General features: G+C 39.1%; 1 protein-coding gene across 7 annotated transcripts in view; it reads right to left on the bottom strand.

The window, feature by feature from the left end:
* brip1 (BRCA1 interacting helicase 1) overlaps nucleotides 1-20,237 on the bottom strand; it is a 197,235-nt gene that overhangs the window by 133,071 nt on the left and 43,927 nt on the right. For all 7 annotated transcript variants that reach the window (XM_055657707.1, XM_055657706.1, XM_055657704.1 and 4 more), the window contains 5 exons: nucleotides 19,167-19,454; nucleotides 5,505-5,726; nucleotides 5,199-5,398; nucleotides 3,899-4,031; nucleotides 1,527-1,681 (listed from right to left, as the gene is read on the bottom strand). In XM_055657707.1, the coding sequence (XP_055513682.1) occupies nucleotides 1,527-1,681; nucleotides 3,899-4,031; nucleotides 5,199-5,398; nucleotides 5,505-5,726; nucleotides 19,167-19,454 (998 nt within the window). The remainder of the gene's footprint in view (nucleotides 1-1,526; nucleotides 1,682-3,898; nucleotides 4,032-5,198; nucleotides 5,399-5,504; nucleotides 5,727-19,166; nucleotides 19,455-20,237) is intronic.

Below are 20,237 nucleotides of genomic sequence, written 5' to 3'. Positions count from 1 at the left end.
ACCATTTGAAATTTGCTTGGAAAAATACACCCCGTTTTATTTTAGAAAAAGATCTCAAGATTCACTGGATAAATGAGAATACCCCAATACAAAACTGCCACTAAATGAGCAAATATCATAAAATATCTGAGTGAACAGTGGGAATACATTTTGCTTCTGAGATTTTAACGACCGTATTTCCCAGCAATGAAGACGCTTTTGATTACCCAAAAATAAGGCACGGAAATTTACCTGCTTCTCGGAGGCCGAAGGTTAGGTTGTTTGCCAAGAAAGATACACTTGGCTATTCCTCAGTACAGCAACATCAAGAATGATGTTGCTATACTGAGGGATAGCCAAGTCTATCCTTCATTGCTGGCAGCTGATGGAAAGCGACTGTTAAAGGTCAGCGCTGGGGGGGTGGGGGGGAAGAGTTCCTTTCACAGCGTGTGGGGAGTCTGGCCCGGGTCAGCAAGGCTTGGGCTGCACAAATTGGCTGGGCCGCCAGGGGTAAAGTTGTGGGGAGGGCAGGAGCGTTGAGGAGGATGGGATCGTGGATCATGCCAGCAACTCACTCACCGCAGCCGCAGCACTCCGGGCGCGGTGCCACCGCATTGTGGCCGGGAAGGGAAGTATCTCGGGTATCTAGCGCCACCACAGCACCTTCTGCCGGCCCGCCCACCAGCCAGCCACGGTGTCCTTCGGCACAGGCGCAACCGGTGGTGGTTTGCGGGTAGCTACTGGGCGGAAGGCTGGCTGCTCCATCCCGGGCTCGCTCTCTCTCTCTCTCTACACTAGTCCCAGGGCAGGCGACCTGGGCGCTACGGCCAGTCCCGGGGCTCTCAGGCGACCTGGGAACTGCAGCTAGACCCGGGGTTCGCAGGCGACCTGGGATCTGCAGCTAGACCTGGGGTTCGCAGGCGACATGGGCGCTGCAGCCAGTCCCGGGGATTATTGTGAATTAAGTGCTAAAATATTAAGGTGCCATCTCGGGCTTGTTTAGTTTTGGAAAATAATTTTTTGAATAATTTCATTTCCTTTGGCTTTTAATTGTCCGGATGACAGAAACGCCATGATCACCAATAATAAAACAGATGGCATATTTAATAACAGGAATTATCAGGTAAAGAATACTGCCAAATTTTACTATTATATGCGTTATTCAAAAATGTTAGTAAAGGGAATTAAGACAAATACATTGCTAATACAACCGTCATCCTTTTCCTAATCTATGATTGATTTACCTTGACAGGACTTTTGTTTTACTTGAATTGGAATGAGCATCTTACACAAAGATTTACCCAATAAAAGCCTGACCAACAACTAGAACACAAATAATGGAGATTCCACCATCATTAGATATTGTACACTACAAATTGATTTTGCTCAAATTACAACACATCTGAATTTTATAGCTAGCATCTTATACTGAGGGTAAATTGTTTATTAGCTTCAAATAATTAATACATAACAGCATATATTTTAATAATTTAAAAAAATACAGATACCATGGTCCAAACATCCATCACAAAGATTTCAGCATTTACCTGCAGTTGTCCCTAAAGAGAAAATCAAGCACCATGAAGAGTCCTTTCAGCACCATCTGTGTTGATGCACTTATAGTCGGAACTGTTACTGACTCCTGCCGTCCATTCAGCATTAGCATTTTTTCTTCTTTCTCTATCACAGCATCCAGACGTTTCTGAGCATCAGATATTCATTCAAATAATAATTTGATATCAAGTACTGCCTTTAGCATCACAGTATTAAAAGACAATAATAAAGTTATGTCTTTCTCCCCAGTAATCACCAACATCAGGTTACTATATTTTCAACAGTGTATTCATGGATAATATATTATATAATATATATAGTTTATTGTTTTGGAGTCAACAATAAACAGTGCCCACTAATGACTTTGATGAAGTGGGAAAGAACTGCAGATGCTGGTTTAAATTGAAGGTAGATCACAATGCTAGAGTAACTCAGCGGGACAGGCAGCATCTCTGGAGAGAAGGAACGGGTGACGTTTATGGTCGAGACCCTTCATCAGACTGAAAAAGAATCTTGACCCGAAACGTCACCCATTCCTTCTCTCCAGAGATGCTGCCTGTCCCGCTGAGTTACTCCAGCATTTTGACTGATGAAGGTTGTCTAGAAAGACACAAGGTTGTGTGACATAAACTTCCCCTTTTCTAGAGCTTATTGCTGTCAATTCAAATTGATCCCTAGTGTCCAGCAACTATAGCAACTCATCAGCTAGAGTGTGGTCCTGACCTCCCATCAACCTCATTGGCGACATTTGAACCAATTTTAATCAGACTCTATCCTGCACTAAACATTGTATCCTTTATCCGTGCACTGTGGAGGGCTTGACTGCAATCATGTATAGTTGTTTTGATAGCACCCAAACAAAAGCTTTTCACTGTACCTCAGTACATGTGACAATAATAAACTAAACTACAATATAATCTTTCTGCATAAATAGCCAACCATATTAAAGGATTCTCAGATAGAATAGTTATAACATTTACACATGATTGAGGTGGAACCAAAAAAATATAACAAATTACTTCAAAATGTATAAAAACATTCAAAAACTCCTGACATTTTGAAATAATCACAAGACGGAAATCCAACGTGCATGCAATAGATCTGTTTTCAGACCAAATGGTTTCTTAAATAGCAATTATAGCTCAGTACCCACGAAAAGCACATAGATCTTTGTGGTTTGCTGGACAGTAATCATACTTTGGTACACCATTAAATTAAAAAATCACCTGCAACAAAGCACAAGATTTTGATGGGAACAGTGGCTGACTCCAGCAGCTACTCCAGGTAGAGTCAATTGCTTATAGTCAGAAAGATCTTGTACAGCACGGAGCTTTCCAATTTGCTGCAACCAACATCCCCTCAGAAAAATGTGCATACGAGCACAGTGAAATAAACAGTATGCTTCCAATGGCACAGGCTGCTTCCATTAGCATATAAGCAACTTGCTGGTCAATGAAAGATCTGCACCTTTAATTATAATGTCCTTCCAGTTTAGTTGAGAGATACAGCAAGGAAATAGGCCCTAACCCACTGGGTCCACGCTGACTATTGATCACCCGTTCACACCAGTTCTACGTTATCTTACATTTTCATCCACACCTCACACGGTAGGGGAAATTTACAGAGGTTGGTTAACCTCCAAACCCAAACATCTTTGGGATGAGTTTGGAAAATTCAGCAATCGGTGGAAACCAATACAGGGAAAAAGTGCAAACTCTACATAGACAGCACCCGAGGAAGAATAGAACCAGGGTCTCTGGCATTGTGAGATATCAGCTCTACCATCTGTGCCACTGGTTAAATTGCGGTGCTGTAGCAACTCTAAGAGAGGAATGAGAGTTTAATTACTTTGTAAGATGTTTATAGGAATTTATAACGCAAATATAATGCTAACAATTCTGCTAAACTAGGGGTCAAATTATATCAGCAATTATCCCTCTAGTTTTTAACTCCACTGAAAACAACAGGTTTTGACTCTTGGATCCAAGACTGCAAGAAATTAACCAATTAAAAATAAACATTTACGCATGAAGCTCTTTCCTGGCAGGTTAGAAAGCAGACATATTGTCAAATGCATGTCACAATCAGCGTCTGGCAAGATCACCACAGCATTCAGTTCTCAAATCCTCGCTATGAGAAATACCAGAATACTGTTGGAGTAGCATGTGTGACATTGTCGCCAATTTTAGTGGTCCAAAAAAGTATTAACTGAATTTCTGATATCTGCAGTGTAACTTTGATTAATGAGGGGGTAAAAAAATAAGGTCTATATAGATACTCAAAATCTGAAGATAAAGATGGATTCATATTTTACTCAGTTTTGTAGTTATCAAAACCTTGTTAAACTTATGAATAATCAAATTACCTGTAAAATATAAAATGAGGCACTGGTTAATCCCCAGTTATGGAAAATATTTAGCATTTCTTTTCCATTCCAGACCTTGCAAGATGTTTCAAATTCCCGCTCTACCAGATTGCCAGAACTCTCCTTTAACCAGCTGAAAAATAAAATGACACAAGCAGTAATTAATAGCTGAAATAGAACTCTGTAGTCTGAAGAAGGGTCCTGACCCGAAACATCACCCATTCCTTCTCTCCAGAGATGCTGCCTGTCCTGCTGAGTTACTCCAGCATTCTACTGCAAAAAAACACTGCTCATTTACAGATTTACTGATTGATGTTTGATCCACATGGAGCATTCAAGAATCGGGTGTTGTTTGCTTGATTTAAGATGAAAACTAAGTTTAAGCTCCTGAGCCTCAAGCAGAAGTTTTAGCTTCATGGCTCTAGAGTGTCGTGCTAAGATCACATGCCAATACTGAAGCAGCAAATAGGACACCAAGCAAGGCAATATTAAGAAAAAACATATTTCTTCAAGAAAAGAAATACCATGAAACAAAAACTTTGATAATCAAGGAATAAAGGTTGAAAGGGATGAGTGAAGCGGGAAAACTGGAAAATATGAAACAGAGAGTGAATGGATTAATTGAACTGGATTTCAGTCATAATTTATATTAACATCTTCAGCATATCTTTTCAAGTAAAGCATTTTTTTTGAAGAGTCAGCATACATTACAAAAGTTGGCAATTTCATAGTTCAGGAAATATTATGTCCCACAGCATAATCTGCTAACGTACAAGTTTAAGAGAAAAAACAAGTAATGCAAAAATTTTGGGGAGAATTCATTCATTCACTGTCCCAGAAGAAAATCGAACGTGCGTGTTTCACTTCCAGTCATGTTATCCAGTGGACTTAATTTATAAACAAGCTTGGGAAGTTTAATTTGAAAAAGATGGTGACAAAAATACAGATGTGCCAATTGTTGACAATATTACACAATAAGTACCTAAACTGAATCAGCAGGGAGATTATTTTATCAGTGGGTCATATGATTCATTAACCAGGACATTAAATCAATTCACAATAATTTGATCCTCGAAATGAAACTGTACACACGCTCACAGATGCTCTTTTAAATAATATGTATAATATAATGTCATTTAAAAATAATTAAAAAGCCATTTTAACAGATCTGATGTTCCAAGTAGCTAACAATTGTCGGATTCAACAATTGAATCTTTCGCACTACAAGATTAAAAGTATTAAAATAACTAAAACTTAAAAAAATGTATAAGTTGTATATATCTCGCCAAATCTTGCATACTTTGTAAAACTATAACAGACAGCCCGCAGTGCCTCATGATCACTTTTCCGGATATTTTGGTTGACCATGCCATCCAGTTCTTCGCGAGCAAACAACAGCTGATTTTCCGTAACACTAAAACTAGATGACTCTCTTGCGCAATCTTCAATATTATGCGCTTCATCAAAGATAAGGATTTGGTCTTTCAAGTTGATCTTCATCTATCACAACAAAAAAAATGCATAGACGTAACACCAATCAAGAACACAGATTAATAACTTTGGCAGAAAATAATAGTCCAAGATATTAGTTTTGAAAAGCACTTACCCTCTCCCTTATTTGTGGGTCCATAAGATAATTATATGGGCAAAATACAATATCTGCATCCTGCATTAATTCGCGGGCTGCAAAGTAGGTACATGAGCGAAGCTTCTTTCCCAAGTTCACCAACTCTTCAATGTCCCAAGCAATTTTCAAACTGTGAATCCCCTGTAAAGAACTCTGTTCACTCATTTTGTGGACACCGTGATAGTAACGGCACGATCTTCCCTGTAATTGGATAACAAACACCAAATTTTACCTCTCGTGATGAAAAGATCAACTTGAATGTACAAGAAAAAAATGCTGCATTTAATAAGAACTGATTCCTTTGTCACAAAGGATATATTACAGTACAAAATTAGCTAGAAAATTAGCATTGTGTCATTTGTGAACAATCTTCGTAAAAAGGATATTCATGATAAAAATATTATGTTCACAGGATTTACTTGTGGTTCTTTGGTGAAAACCTGCAAATTGAGGCAAATGCACAAACTTGCAGCTATACACAGGTATACCTATGCACAGCTATACCTAAATGATTGACACGTTTTGTTTAAAATTTTGTATAAAATTTACACTATTATTGTGGAGCAACAATTTACTCAAAACAACGATGCAATCTCACCTGCTCTTCACTCTGCGTTGGAACATTTAGAAAATGTGAACATGCACCTCACGCTGTTGTTCATCAACTACAGATAGTGTTCAACACCATCAACCCCTCTAAACTTACCATCAGACTGGGGAACTGAGTTTCTGCTCGTCTCTAAGCATGGGATCCTCAACTCCATCATCAGCAGATCACAATATAAATTTACAACGACATAAATTTACCTCCTTGATAACGATTGACACAGGAGCACCTCAAGGCTGAGTGCTCTGTCCCCTGCTCTACGATTCTATAATCCCGTAACTGTACAGCCAGACACAGGTCCAACAACATCTTTGAATTTGCCGATGATACCACCTTTGTTGGATGAATAAGAGGTACTAATAAATTAAAGTACAGGAGAGAGATTGATAATTTGATTGAATGGTGCCAGAACAACAATCTTGCTCTCAACATTAGCAAGACCAAAGAGTAGGTTATTGGCTTCAGGAAAGGAAAGTTGAGGATCCGTGAACTTGTCTTCATCAATGGGACAGCAATGGAGAGGTCAACAACTTCAAATTCCTGGGCATGTGTATTTCTGATGATCTATCCCGGACCCAGCACATTATTGCAATCACCATGAAAACTCATCAAAGCATCTACTTCCTTAGAAGAATGAGGAGGTTCACTATGTCAACGAATATTCTCTTTAACTTTGACAGCTGTAAAGTAAAGAGCATGCTGACTGGTTTAATCATCGGCTGGTTCAACGACTTGAACACCTAGGAATGAAGGAGGATGAAGAGTGGTAGACATTGCCTGGTCCATCACAGGTACTGATCACCCCACCAACGGAGGAATCTACAGGAAGCACTGCCAATATCAAAGAACCACATCACCCTGACCACACTTTTATCTCCCTATTACCATCGGGAAAAGGGTACAGAGGCCCGAAAACCATGACCTCCAGGTTTAAGAATGTCTTCCCAGCAACCATTAGGCTCTTGAAAACTGCACAACACTAACCACTACCTCCGCTATTATGATCTACTATGGACTTTGTTTTGGTTGCACTTTGGACTAGTTTTGCACTATTATGGTCTAGTTACTTAGTATTACCTATTGTTAATTTATTGTATTATCGAACATTATATATTTATTTGTGCGTAGTTGTGTTAATGGGCAGGTTAAGGTGCAATAAGAATTTCATAATTCCATTGTTGGTACTCGGACAATTAAATATGCTTGACTCTTAAATTACATTGATAAATCTCTGAAGCAGAACAATTCTCAGTTTAAGATAGCATGGGAGGTCAGCTGGAAGGTAAACTAACCAAAAAGTGAGTCAGTGTGAGTTAGTACGCAATGTATGAGAAGAAGATGGCACAAAGTAAATGAGAGACAAGTTAAAGGTGAGAATGCCATCAGGTGGGTGGAAACATCAAAGAAAAAACACACAAAAGGCAGGTCAACTGTTTTCAAGCACTTTAACTTTACTGGAGCTGCCATGAAAACTGGAAGTAAATTGATTTGTCTGTAAGCTATCTGGTTAGTATAGAGAATTCTGTAATTTTTAAGTCTCTGGAAAATTTTACAATGATACACCTAATCACATTTATCACCTACACAAGACTTTAGACAGCTTAAATATATAGATTTTTTTAAATGTCACTATTTCAAGATATAGCATCTTTGCATTCTTCATTTTGATTCAACAAATGCAAGAATAGTGTAACAGTGGTCATGATACTGGCTGGAAATTCAAAAGTCTAGATGAATGATTCAGACGCCCAAATCCCATCAAGGGCATCTGGGGAGTTTCAATTCAGTTAATTAAATAATCTAAATAGAAAGCTTGCATCATTTATAAGTGGTCACAAAACTACCGGATTGTCGTAAATATTTATCTGGTTCATTAATATCCTTTAGGGACAAAAAGCTGTTGGTGTCGTCACTTGTCTCTATTGTACATGTCTCAGGATCTGCAGCCACATGGCTTATTCATAGCTTCCTCGGAAATGGTCCAGCAAGCATCTCAAATTTTACCAAACCACAACTGTAAAAAAAAGATGGCCCAACTTCAAACTTGACCTACATTCAAATATGACAAAGACTCATCCTGTCTAATCAGCTCTGAAAGGTTCTATTAGCTGGAGACATGGCTAAATTGAAAATCTCATTCAACAAAGAATGAGCTAATGAGGGTTCTGGTATTCTGACCTGACCAGCAATATTCTGACTTGGTCACAACAGCATTCTACCCACAATCTCTGTCTAGCACTAGGGTAGACTGATCAGAGGTGGTAACATACTATTGTTCATTTAGCAGATACAAGTTCGTAACGTGGATTCTGCTAAGCCAGGAAGTACGTGAACCAACTCAAGGAGTACAAGTCTTGTTGGCACATGGAACTGCAAATGTTGGTTTACAAAAAAAGACAAAAGTTTGTCTGCCTTTGCTTCAGTTTTGAACAAGCAATTTGATTTCAATTTGTTTTGCATTGTCAATAAACTTGAGAAAAATGTAAGTTTTTTTTGCTTAAACCAGGTATCAGAAAATATATATTATGTTTGCCTTATGAACTTTAACTTTATGAAAGAGAAAGAAAGATTAATAAAGTTATATAATAATTTTTATGTAGGGGTTCCCTGAGACATGAAAATGATTTCAAGAGTTCTGCAAGTGTAAAAAGGTTGACAAATGCTGGACTAAACAGTAAACTCCTGCTCCAATTTGTTAAAAAGAGCATAGTATTACAGAGTGAGGCCCACCATAAATTGGAGAAGCAGCACCTCATATTTCGCTTGGGCAGTTTACACCCTAGGTATGAAAATTGACTTCTCTAATTTCAGGTAGTCCCGGCTTTCTCCTCCCCTTCCCGGCTCTCCCTCAGCCCACTGTCTCCACCTCTTCCTTTCTCCCGCCCCCCCCCCCCACATCAGTCTTAAGAAGGGTCTCAACCCAAAACGTTGCCTATTTCCTTTGCTCCATAGATGCTGCCTCATCCGCTGAGTTTCTCCAGCATTTTTGTCTACCCAGTATTTTTTCTCTCTGTTTTCAGCCATCGTTTTCCCTTAAATTACAGCACAAAACAAATATTTTAATTTGGTGCTCTCATTGATGTTTGCGTTGTTATTGCAAGTATTTTGCTGCATTTTTATGTATTTGTAACTGTATTTGTAACTGCATTTAGCTACATTTGAATACATTTCATAAGTAATTAATAATTAAGGTGTTACACTACTCCAGGTGGTATTTTTTCTTTAAAAAAAGCTGCATAGGTGCTGAATTTAATTAAATAGTACAATTTATTAAAATGATTGGCACCACTCTAAATTAGACAAGGTTTCAAGTTTCACCATGAGAGTGAAATTTGATTCGGTCTTGGGTTGTTCCACTTCTATTCACAGTTTCATCTGCTCTGTTATTAATGTGTGACATTACCGAGAAGACGCTTCCACGCCCTCTGGGCATTCTAAAGTCTTTCACACTCAATTAATTACTTTCGAATAAATGGAATCACAGTTGTGATGGAAGCAAAAATGCCAGTTAATCCGATCGTTGTGAAGTCCCAAAATGAACAAATGAGATAGATGGATTGGTGTGTTCATTGAGAAATGAGTGGTTGTCAAGACAGAGTTTCCATCTTCTAAAAGTATTGAGGGATCCTCTATGTTCAACTAATCTGACAGATGGGGCATTGACTAAAAAGATTCACTGGGAAGATAGAATTACTAACAATTCAATGTTCATTGTTGTTATCAGTTGTGTAATCTTTCAGAAAACAGCATTTAGTTTTTCATTTATTCATCAATTCTATTTTCACCATCTTTTACTCCTCCAAATTAAGGCTGAAATTAAATCAACGTCCGTAGAAACAAAGCTGGTAAACAACATATATTTAACGCTAATAATTAAAGTCAAGGATTCCATTGTGAAATAATCTGTTATCTTCAAGTCAGACAGGTTGATAGGTTTATATACACTTCATGAGCAATAGCAATTTAAAAACTGCCTTAAAAAAACATTATTCTCTCTTCCAAGATAAAATATCTAATGTCTGAAAAAGGATTTTGGCCCGAAACGTTGCCTATTTCCTTCGCTCCATAGATGCTGCCGCATCCGCTGAGTTTCTCTGGCACTTTTGTCTACCTAAAATATCCAAACCAGATTTTTAAAGAGTTATTACCTACTTAATAAACTTCTACTATCCCATTTTACATCACTATTATCAAATTGGTTTTGGCCTTGCAGCACCAAGAAGATTCGCCAGCCACAAACTTGCCAGGATTATTAGTATCAACTCGTTTGAACTCATTTTTATACTTTAATTTTCCTTGACAACTGAAGTAACAGCAATTTCATATTATTATTTATTAATGTTTTTTTTCTCTATTCATAACACCAGAGATAGACTGAACCATCTAGGCAAAATGTTGGCTTGATGTATTGGCAATTGGATGTTATGCCACTGAACAACAGAATAAAGGTCTTTGCTTTTCCCACCACCTCACTACTTCAAGAGTTACATCACCCTAGTTAGCACCAGAGCAAATGAAGAACTTCCAACAAGAAGGGAGGGAGGAGAACAACAAGAGTTATTCTCATCCTTATGCCGAACAGGTTGGTTGCTACAATCCAGTACATCACCCACAGTAGCCACCTGTCTTTTTCGTTTACAATACTAATTTTTGCATGCCTGTTGGTCCTATTGTTTGGAAGACTTTGCTGTAATGGGCTGTAAGTGTCGTGGGGGGTGGCCAAGAACTGTAACCAGGTCTCAGATAGCATATTCTGATGACTGGCCCAGTCCCCAAATTAGGAGACCAAAACTGCACACAATACTCCAGGTGCGATCTCACCAGGGCCCTGTGCAACTGCAGTAGGATCTCCTTTTTCCTAAACCCAAATCCTCTTGCAATGAAGGCCAACATGCCATTAGCTTTCTGTTTTTGTTTTTTTTTAAATTTTATTTTTATTAGAAGTACAATAAGTTACAGTAATACACACCACATATATCTCATTACATTTGTTGTACCCCTTCATTTTTTGAGCTTTAAAAAAAGATAGAAATAAAAGAAGTAAGGAAAGTGAGAAAGACTCGTGAAGGTGCAGGAAAGTGTTGGGAAAAGAAAGCCCATTAGAAAAGGAGTTAGAGAAGAAAGTTAAGAAATAGACCCTAGAAAAGAAAGAAAGAAAGAGTAACAATCGCTCTATTATAAAAAATTAAAAAAACTCTGCAAAAAGGGATATACCAACCGTATTTTTCACCCCCCGTTGCCAGATCCTGGCACCATTTATTTTTTAAATTACTATTGCACCTTATGCTTGTAATAAGTCCATAAATGCAGACCACGTCTTTTGGAAGTGGTCTGTTTTGCCTGCTAGGAGGAGTCTCATCTCTTCCAGATGTAATGTTTCGAACATGCTTGAAATCCACATTTTTATTGTTGGTATAGGAGCGTTTTTCCAGAATTTGAGTATAAGCTTTTTTCCCCCATTATTAGCCCGTAATTAAGTAAATTCTTTTGAAACGCGTTTAATTCAGGGCTACCCTCCGTTATTCTTTTGTTTTTTTTTTTACACAGAGAGTGGTGAATCTCTGGAACTCTCTGCCACAGAGGGTAGTTGAGGCCAGTTCATTGGCTATATTTCAGAGGGAGTTAGATGTGGCCCTTGTGGCCAAGGGGATCAGAGGGTATGGAGAGAAGGCATGTACGGGATACTGAGTTGGATGATCAGCCATGATCATATTGAACGGCGGTGCAGGCTCGAAGGGCCGAATGGCCTACTCCTGCACCTAATTTCTATGTTTCTATGTTTCTATTCCAAAAATAATCCATTCTGCTTTTGGTATGAGTCTTATTTTAAATAGTTTTGTGAAGATTTCAAATACTTAGTTCCAGAATTTTTGGATTTTTTTACAAAAAACAAAAGAGTGCGCTATGGTAGCTTCATGAGACTTACATTTATCACAAATGGGTGAGACTAGGAAAAGTTTATTTATTTTTGTTTTTGAATAGTATAGTCTATGTAATGTTTTGAATTGAATTAGAGTATGTCGTACGTTGATCGAGCATTTATGCACATATAGTAAGTGTTTATCCCAGCTCTCTTTTGAAATTTTTATAGCCCATATAAAATTTGTAATGTCTGAGTCCAGTTTTTTGAAAAACGTTTTTGGAAGATATATAGGTATTGATTGAAATAGATATAGGATTTCTGGTAGAAAGATCATTTTTATAGCATTTATTCGATCTATTAAAGACATCGGGAGCGTTTTCCAGAATTTGATTAGACTATTTAGTTTCTTAAGTAAGGGACTTACTTATTGGCTTTAAACATAGCATGATAGTTTCTAGTAATTTCAATTCCCAAATATTTAAATTTTTCTGCGGCTATTTTAAAGGGGGAATTTTAAGATACGTGTTGAGTCTTTCGGTTTTATCGACATAATTTCACTTTTGTTCCAGTTTATTCTGTATCCTGAGAAAGATCCAAAGTCCTCAATTAGATTTAGTATGTTTGGTATACTAATTTGGGGTTTTGTGATGTACAGTAGTACATCGTCTGCATATAAAGATATTATGTTATTTGAATATTTTGTATTATAACCGTAAATATCCGGGTGTGTTCGGATTCTTTCAGCTAAAGGTTCAATTACCAGAGCAAATAACAGCGGTGATAATGAACATCCTTGTCTATTGCCCTTGATAATTGGAATTTTGTAGATAGTATATTATTAGTTAATATTCTAGCCGTAGGTTTGTTATATAATAATTTTATCCATGCGATGAAGTTCTCTCCCATTTGAAATTTTTGCAATACTTTAATCATATTATCTTGATCATTAGCTTTCTTCACTGCCTGCTGTACCTGCATGCTTACTTTCAGTGACTGAGGTACAAGGACACCCAGGTCTTGTGCATCTCCCCTTTTCCTAATCTGACAGCATTCAGATAATAATCTGCCTTCCTGTTCTTGCCACCAAAGTGGATAACCTCACATTTATTCTGCCACCCAGCTTTGTGTCATCCACAAACGTGGAGATGTTACATTTAATTCCTCGTCTACATCATTAATATACATTGTAAATAACTGGGATCCCTGCATTGCTGAGCATTGCTGCACCCCACTAGTCACTGCCTGCCATTCTGAAAAGGACCCGTTAGCTCCTACTCTTTGTTTCTTGTCTGCCAACCAGTTATCCATCCATGTCAATACCCTACCCCCAATACCATGTACTCTAATTACTCCAATAGAGAAAATAAAACACTAAACAGTACTTAACATTATCTCACTGTGACCACATAGATTTCACCAAGTCCTGCTGGTTGTTAGGTTAATTGACTGTAAATTTCCCCTGATGTGTAAGTAAGTGGTAACATCTACAGTGCCCTCCATAATGTTTGGGACAAAGACCCATCATTTATTTATTTGCCACTGTACTCCCCAATTTGAGAATTGTAATAGAAAAATTCACATGTGGTTAAAGTGTACATTGTCAGATTTTATTAAAGGCCATTTTTATACATTTTGGTTTCACCATGTAGAAATTACAGCTGTGTTTATACAGTCCCCCCATTTCAGGGGGGAGTATGTTTGTTTGGGACACATGGCTTCACAGGCGTTTGTAATTGCTCAGGTGTGTTTCATTGCCTCCTTAACGCAGGTATATTACGGGTATAAGAGAGCTCTCAGCACCTAGTCTTTCCTCCAGTCTATCCATCACCTTTGGAAACTTTTAGTGCTAAGGACCAAAGTTGTGCCAATGAAAGTCAAATAAGCCATTATGAGACTGAGAAACAAGAATAAAACTTAAATATCAGCCAAACCTTAGGGTTACGAAAAGCAACTGTTTGGAACATCATTAAGAAGAAAGAGAGCACTGGTGAGCTTACTAAGCTCAAAGGGACTGGCAGGCCAAGGAAGACCTCCACAGCTGATGACAGTATCATTCTCTCATTAATAAAGAAAAATCCCCAAACACCTGTCCGACATCAGAAACACTCTTCAGGAGTCAGGTTTGGATTTGTCAATGACCACTGTCCATAGAAAACTTCATGAACAGAAATACAGAGGCTACACTGCAAGATACAAACCACCGGTTAGCCACACCAATAGGATGGCCAGGTTACAGTTTGCCAAGAAGTACTTAAAAGAGCAACCACAATTCTGGAAAAAGGTCCTGTGGACAGGTGAGATGAAGATTAACATATCAGAGTGATGGCAGGAGCAAAGTATGGAGGAGAGGAGGAACTGCCCAAGATCCAAAGTATACCACCTCATTTGTGAAACACAGTGGTGGGGCTGTTATGACCTGGGCATGTATGGCTGCTGAAGGTACCGACTCACTTATCTTCATTGATGATACAACTGCTGATGATAGTAGCATAATGAATTCTGAAGTGTATAGACACATCCTAGCTGCTTAAGTTCATACAAATGCCTTAAAACTCATTGGCCGGCCATTCATTCTACAGCAAGACAATGATCCCAAACATAATACTAAAGGAACAAAGGAGTTTTTCCAAAGTTAAAAAAAGTGGCCAAGTCAATCACCCGATCTGAATCCAATTGAACATGCCTTTTATATGCTGAAGGGAAACTGAAGGGGACTAGCCACCAAAACAAGCATAAGCTGAAGATGGCTGCAATATAGGCCTGGCAGAGCATCACCAGAGAAGACACCCAGTTATTGGCGATATGCATGAATCGCAGACTTCAAGCAGTCATTGCATGCAAAAGATATGCAATAAAATACTAAACATGACTACTTTCATTTACATGACATTGCTGTGTCCCAAACATTAGGGTGTCCTGAAATGGTAGGACTATGTATAAACACTGCTGTCATTTCTACATGGTGAAACCAAAATGCGTAAAAATGGCCTTTATTAAAATCTGGCAATGTGCACTTTAACCACATGTGAATTTTTTTCTATTGCAAATCTCAAATTGTGGAGTACAGAGGCAAATAAATAAATGATGGGTCTTTGTCTCAAACATTATGGAGGCAATTGATGGGAATGTGGAGGGAGTAAAATGGGTTAGTTTCGGATTAGTGTAAATGGGTGCTTGATGGTCAGCACTGATTGAGTGAGCCAAAGGGCCTGCTACATTGGTGCATCAGAATAATGTATCAGAACTGCATCGGGACTGCTACCTCTGCGAGTGAGTTAAACATTTTAAGTTTATGTCCCTCATCGTGCACAGGAGCTAAAGACTAAAAATAGGGCTTGTGTTTTGCAGCATGGCCATCAAGCCCCATCACCCAAACTATAATTAGAGTAATAAATTGCTGGACATAAATGCCACCAACGTAGTATACATTCACAGGGCTAGTTCAATATCATAGCCAGTACCCTCAAATTGAATCATAATATTTGGCAAATAAATCCATTGATAGAGTTTATTGTTTTGTCTTTAAGGGAAACTAAGAGGTTCATATTAATTCCCTCCTTTCAATAACATGCAATCATGGGACATTTCCATTATAATTTAATCACAAATAAACATTTAAAGAACTGAGATTATAGTTTTACGTGATGCTGTTTGTAGTTCTCACATCACACAACTGCTGTAAAAATGTTAAACATGTCCATTCCCATAAGGTTCTAAAAAGATTAAATTTCAAGTGTCACCACAGAAATTACATAGTTCTCATTAAACCTTTTTTTAAAAAAAATAAGCACTGCCAAATGCTGCTTTTTTCAAAATGGAATAATTTTAGAAGTGCACACAACTAAAAAGTAAGAATAATGATCAAGATATCCAGGCCAGTTTTGTAAATACCACTTTTAAAATGGCACTTGAATGAAAGACTACAATGCTATTTTGAAAGTGTTCGTTTCATTATACCCAGAAATATTTTCTGAAATAAATTGTCCTGGGGCATTCCAAAACTGACACCTGCTGAAGACTGATGGCAGAATGTGAAAGACCATCCATTACAAGACGAAGACAACAGTTCATCTGATCACTAGAAGTGTGATCGCAGGTTAAATGCTTCTTTAAACATCCTTCATTCACAATCTATCAGCTATCTATTTCCCTTCTTACCTCTGTGAGGATAATACCGTGTTCTAAACAGGCTCATCAATGGTGACAGTTTAATTGCTGATCGTTATAACTCCAATTTTCCTGCAGGCTGAAGATGTGTAAAATAAATGCTCAACTATACCTGATAAGCACAAGGCTGTTTTTGTCATTTTGACATGAATTATAACACACTCAATGATTGAGTGGCTGTATTCTTCATGTCAATTGCCACCTGAGGCTGCGGTAACAAGACTGCTTAAAAGGTGAATTGTAAAATAGGGTTTGTATTACAACAGCATCCGATTATAATTCACTTGTACACACTGGTCTGTTAAGATTCTTCTACCACACCCAGTCCCCAAGGGCCACTGTTCAGTAACTCCTCACCTTTTAGAACATGTAAACAATAAATTAAAGTATCTATTCACAACAATGCCAATTTCCTTTCTTTCATAAAATTCCCAGAGTCAATGCATTGGAATGCCAGTGTGGGAAACCTAGTGTGGACTTCTCTTTCTCTATCAGCCATCTCCCCTCAACACCAGCAGTCCGAACAGGCGTGGTACACATAGTGGGGAGTAGCCCTGGAGCTCCGTCACATCCGACTCCATAATCCTGTGCCACCACATATAAACAACCTTCTCTCGACAACTACCTACCACTTTCCGTTCGCTGATGTGTCCGTACTCTGCCATGCTGAACAACATGTGGAAGATGCTAGAAGTAGCAAGGGTGCAGAGATGAAAGTAACATCCAACAGTTAGAGTATTTTGGTTGCACGAAAGAACCCAACTGGCCAAATTTAGATCGACAGCACGCAGCCAGTGAACCATTTGAAGGGACAAAGCCTTTATGATCTTGTTCTCATTTTCTACCTTTGCAGATGCATCTGTTTATGGTAGGAGTGACCACTTCCAAGCCCTCGTGGAGACACTTTACATTGTGTTGCGTGGCTATACAATCATTCAAAAGGGTATGGATTTAGAACAGACCTATCAGGTCACATCAAGGTATCCACAGGGTACTGTAGGCAATTAGCAACAATTGAACTGTAAACTATTACAATTTATAACCTCACTAGAATAAGTGGGACCCGTTGGGTTCCATGTTCACACGGGAGGGCTGGTCCCCAACGCAATATTCCACCACTCCACCGATTCCAATATCGGTGGCCAGAGGAGGGGGGGGGGGGGGGGGGGGGGGGGGAGGGGGGGGGGGGGGGGCTTTCTGGAGCACTGGTATGGGTGTTGTGGACTGAAGGGACTGGTCTCCAGAGGGCTAGTATGGACATTGTGGGCCAAATGGATTCTTGGGGTGGCAGCTCAGACCCTCAAGCCTGATGTGCTGGCAGCTCACTCACGGCTGGTGGGCTGGCAGTTAACTCACGACTATTCCTTGAAATTCCATTTCAAGCAGCGTGCAAGGCCACCAAATTCAAATCCATTTTCCTACCACTTCAAGCAGGGTGCAAGGCCACCAAATTCAAGTGCAGTTTCTTACTACTTCAAGCAGGGTGCAAAGCCACTAAATTCAGGTGCATTTTCATACCACTTCAAGCAGGGTGCAAGGCCACCAAATTCAAGTGCAGTTTCATACCATTTCAAGCAGGGTGCAAGGCTACCAAATTCAAATGCAGTTTCATGCCATTTCATGCAGGGTGCAAGGCCACCACATTCAAATGCAGTTTCATACCATTTCATGCGGGGTGCAAGGCCACCGCGTTCAAATGCAGTTTCATACCATTTCAAGCTGGGTGAAACCACCATAAAACCACACAAAACACCACACTCACAATTCAGTAGACATTCAGTGTGTTCAGTTGATTCACAGCTCAGACAGTCGTGACCTCTCCCTCCCCCATCATGCAGAGACTGAGCCACACCCACACTTCCGGGTTTTATAATCCCTCCCCCTCCCACCAGAAAAGGTGTGGCCTTCATGGCGTGATAGACATGAGAGAGATTCTCAACATTTTTTTAAACACTAATAACACTTTTATTTTTCATTGATGGGAAGAATCCTCAGCTCCTGATGAGCGGAGGGGGACTGAGTAAGATGGCCAAAAATCACAGCCGTAAGTGATAGCGTTTTATCTCAAATCAATATACAGTGCAAACAGAAAGTTGTCAAGTTTAGCCCACCAGCCATTTGCAGTGCTTTTACTTCAACCCAAGCCCCACCAGCCATTTGCAGTGCTTTTACTTCAACCCAAGCCCCACCAGCCATTTGCAGTGCTTTTACTTCAAACCAACCACATTTTCATTTTCAAACCACATTAAGGCACTCAAGGTCAGTAAAACCACACTCACAGTTTAGTAGACATGCGTTCAGTGTTATTCACAGCTCAGACTGCGAGACATGATCCTCTCACTTCCCCCATCTTGCAGAGACTGACTGAGGCACAAAACTTCCGGGTTTTATAGTCTGTCCCCCCCTCCCACCAGCAGGGGCAGCAGAGAGAATCTCAACATTTTTTAAACATTAATAACTCTTTTATTTTTCATCAATGCGAAAAATCCTCTTGTCCTGCACAGCGAAGGGGGGCTCCGAGTAATATGGCCAAAAATCACAGCCGTAAGTGGCAGCGTTTTTTCTAAAATCATGAAAGAGAAAATCAGGAAGTGGTCAAGATCAGACTTTTAGTAATATAGATGATGGCAAATCCATCATTTGACTGCAACAATGAAGCCAATTCCTCAAAGGAGTGCAGAAGGTTCTGCCATTTTGGGTGCTATTGAGTGCATTTGGTAAACCCAAAAATAAGGTAACAACCTGGTGATGCTGCGACACAGGTTGACAAACATATTGAATAGCAGGCCAGCAAAAGACTGAACTTAGCAAACTCACAACCAACACATGGAATTAAAGCACTGCTACATCTAGTCATAAGTGGTAGTTAAACAGTTAACAGGAGGAGGAGGAGGAGGGTCCCAGAACATTCCCACCTGCAAATGTACCTTGGAAACCAGATAAGGAGTTAGTCCAAAGTATCCAAAGGAAATAACACTGATTTATAAAAAAGAATATTACTTACATCTTTCCCCTCTAGGAGCTCCTTGCATTTTTCATTCCTATTGTAACTAGCAGAGACCTCAGGGTGTACACAGGTGTGATCTCTGCTGGACAGGATGGTCATCCGAACATATGAATAAGCTGTACGCCGAAGTTCATGAGTGATTTGTGTTATCTGTTTGTGTGTACGAGTACCAAAAAATATCTTTGGGACTTGTGATTTTCCATTATTCTTCCCTTTTGCAGCACCTTCATCTTTTCCATTCGTCTTCAAACTAACACAAGTACACAGGTTGCAAGGGCTAGACACCTGCAAGGGAAAGTAAGAAAACAATTTAATTTGCTTGATTCATTTGAAATATTTGTGAAATTTAGATTAGATATTAATTATTTTAAATGTAAATGACATTATTAGTTTGGTTTTGCCCTACATTTACCAGATAGATATGAAACCAAGGTAATTGTATAACTACAGTGAGAACACACAGGAATTCAAATATGTAAAGTGTTTGTAAACTGGGGGTAGTTGATGGGAATATGGAGAAAACATAACTTTATAAATGGAAAATATAAAATCAAAGTTATAAATAGTCATTGACTAATCCAAACCATTCCACTTTACACACCTTGCCCATTTTTTGGGTTCCACACATTGCCTGTGTTAACCACATCATTATCCAAATCTGGTCGCCCATCTACGGGAGGGATGTTGGAGAGAGTGCTGAGGAGATTCACCTAGATGTTACTTGGGTTTATGGATTCGAGTTATGAGAAGAGGCGAGATAGTATGAGACTCTGCAATTATTTGGAGTGTTAGAGGCTAAAGGGCGATCTTATTGAGATGAATAAGATCATGAGGGGCATGCATAAAGTGAGCGTTCACAGTCTGTTTCCCAGGGTGTAGGATTCTAAAACCAGGAGCCATAGCCTTAAGGTGAAAGGGACGATATTTAAGAAGGAGCTCAGGGATTAGTCTGTATCTGGAATGAACTGCCAGAGGAAGCTATAGAAGTGCTAGAATTACGACTTGAAAAAGACGTTTCAAAAGATATACGGATAGAAAGGATTCAGAGGGCAATGGGCCAAATTCAGG

Source organism: Leucoraja erinacea, chromosome 28, assembly GCF_028641065.1.
Source record: "Leucoraja erinacea ecotype New England chromosome 28, Leri_hhj_1, whole genome shotgun sequence".
NCBI classification, from domain to species: Eukaryota; Metazoa; Chordata; class Chondrichthyes; order Rajiformes; family Rajidae; genus Leucoraja; species Leucoraja erinaceus.
The sequence above is the reverse complement of the archived record's forward strand: the minus strand, read 5'-3'. Positions and strand labels throughout refer to the sequence as shown.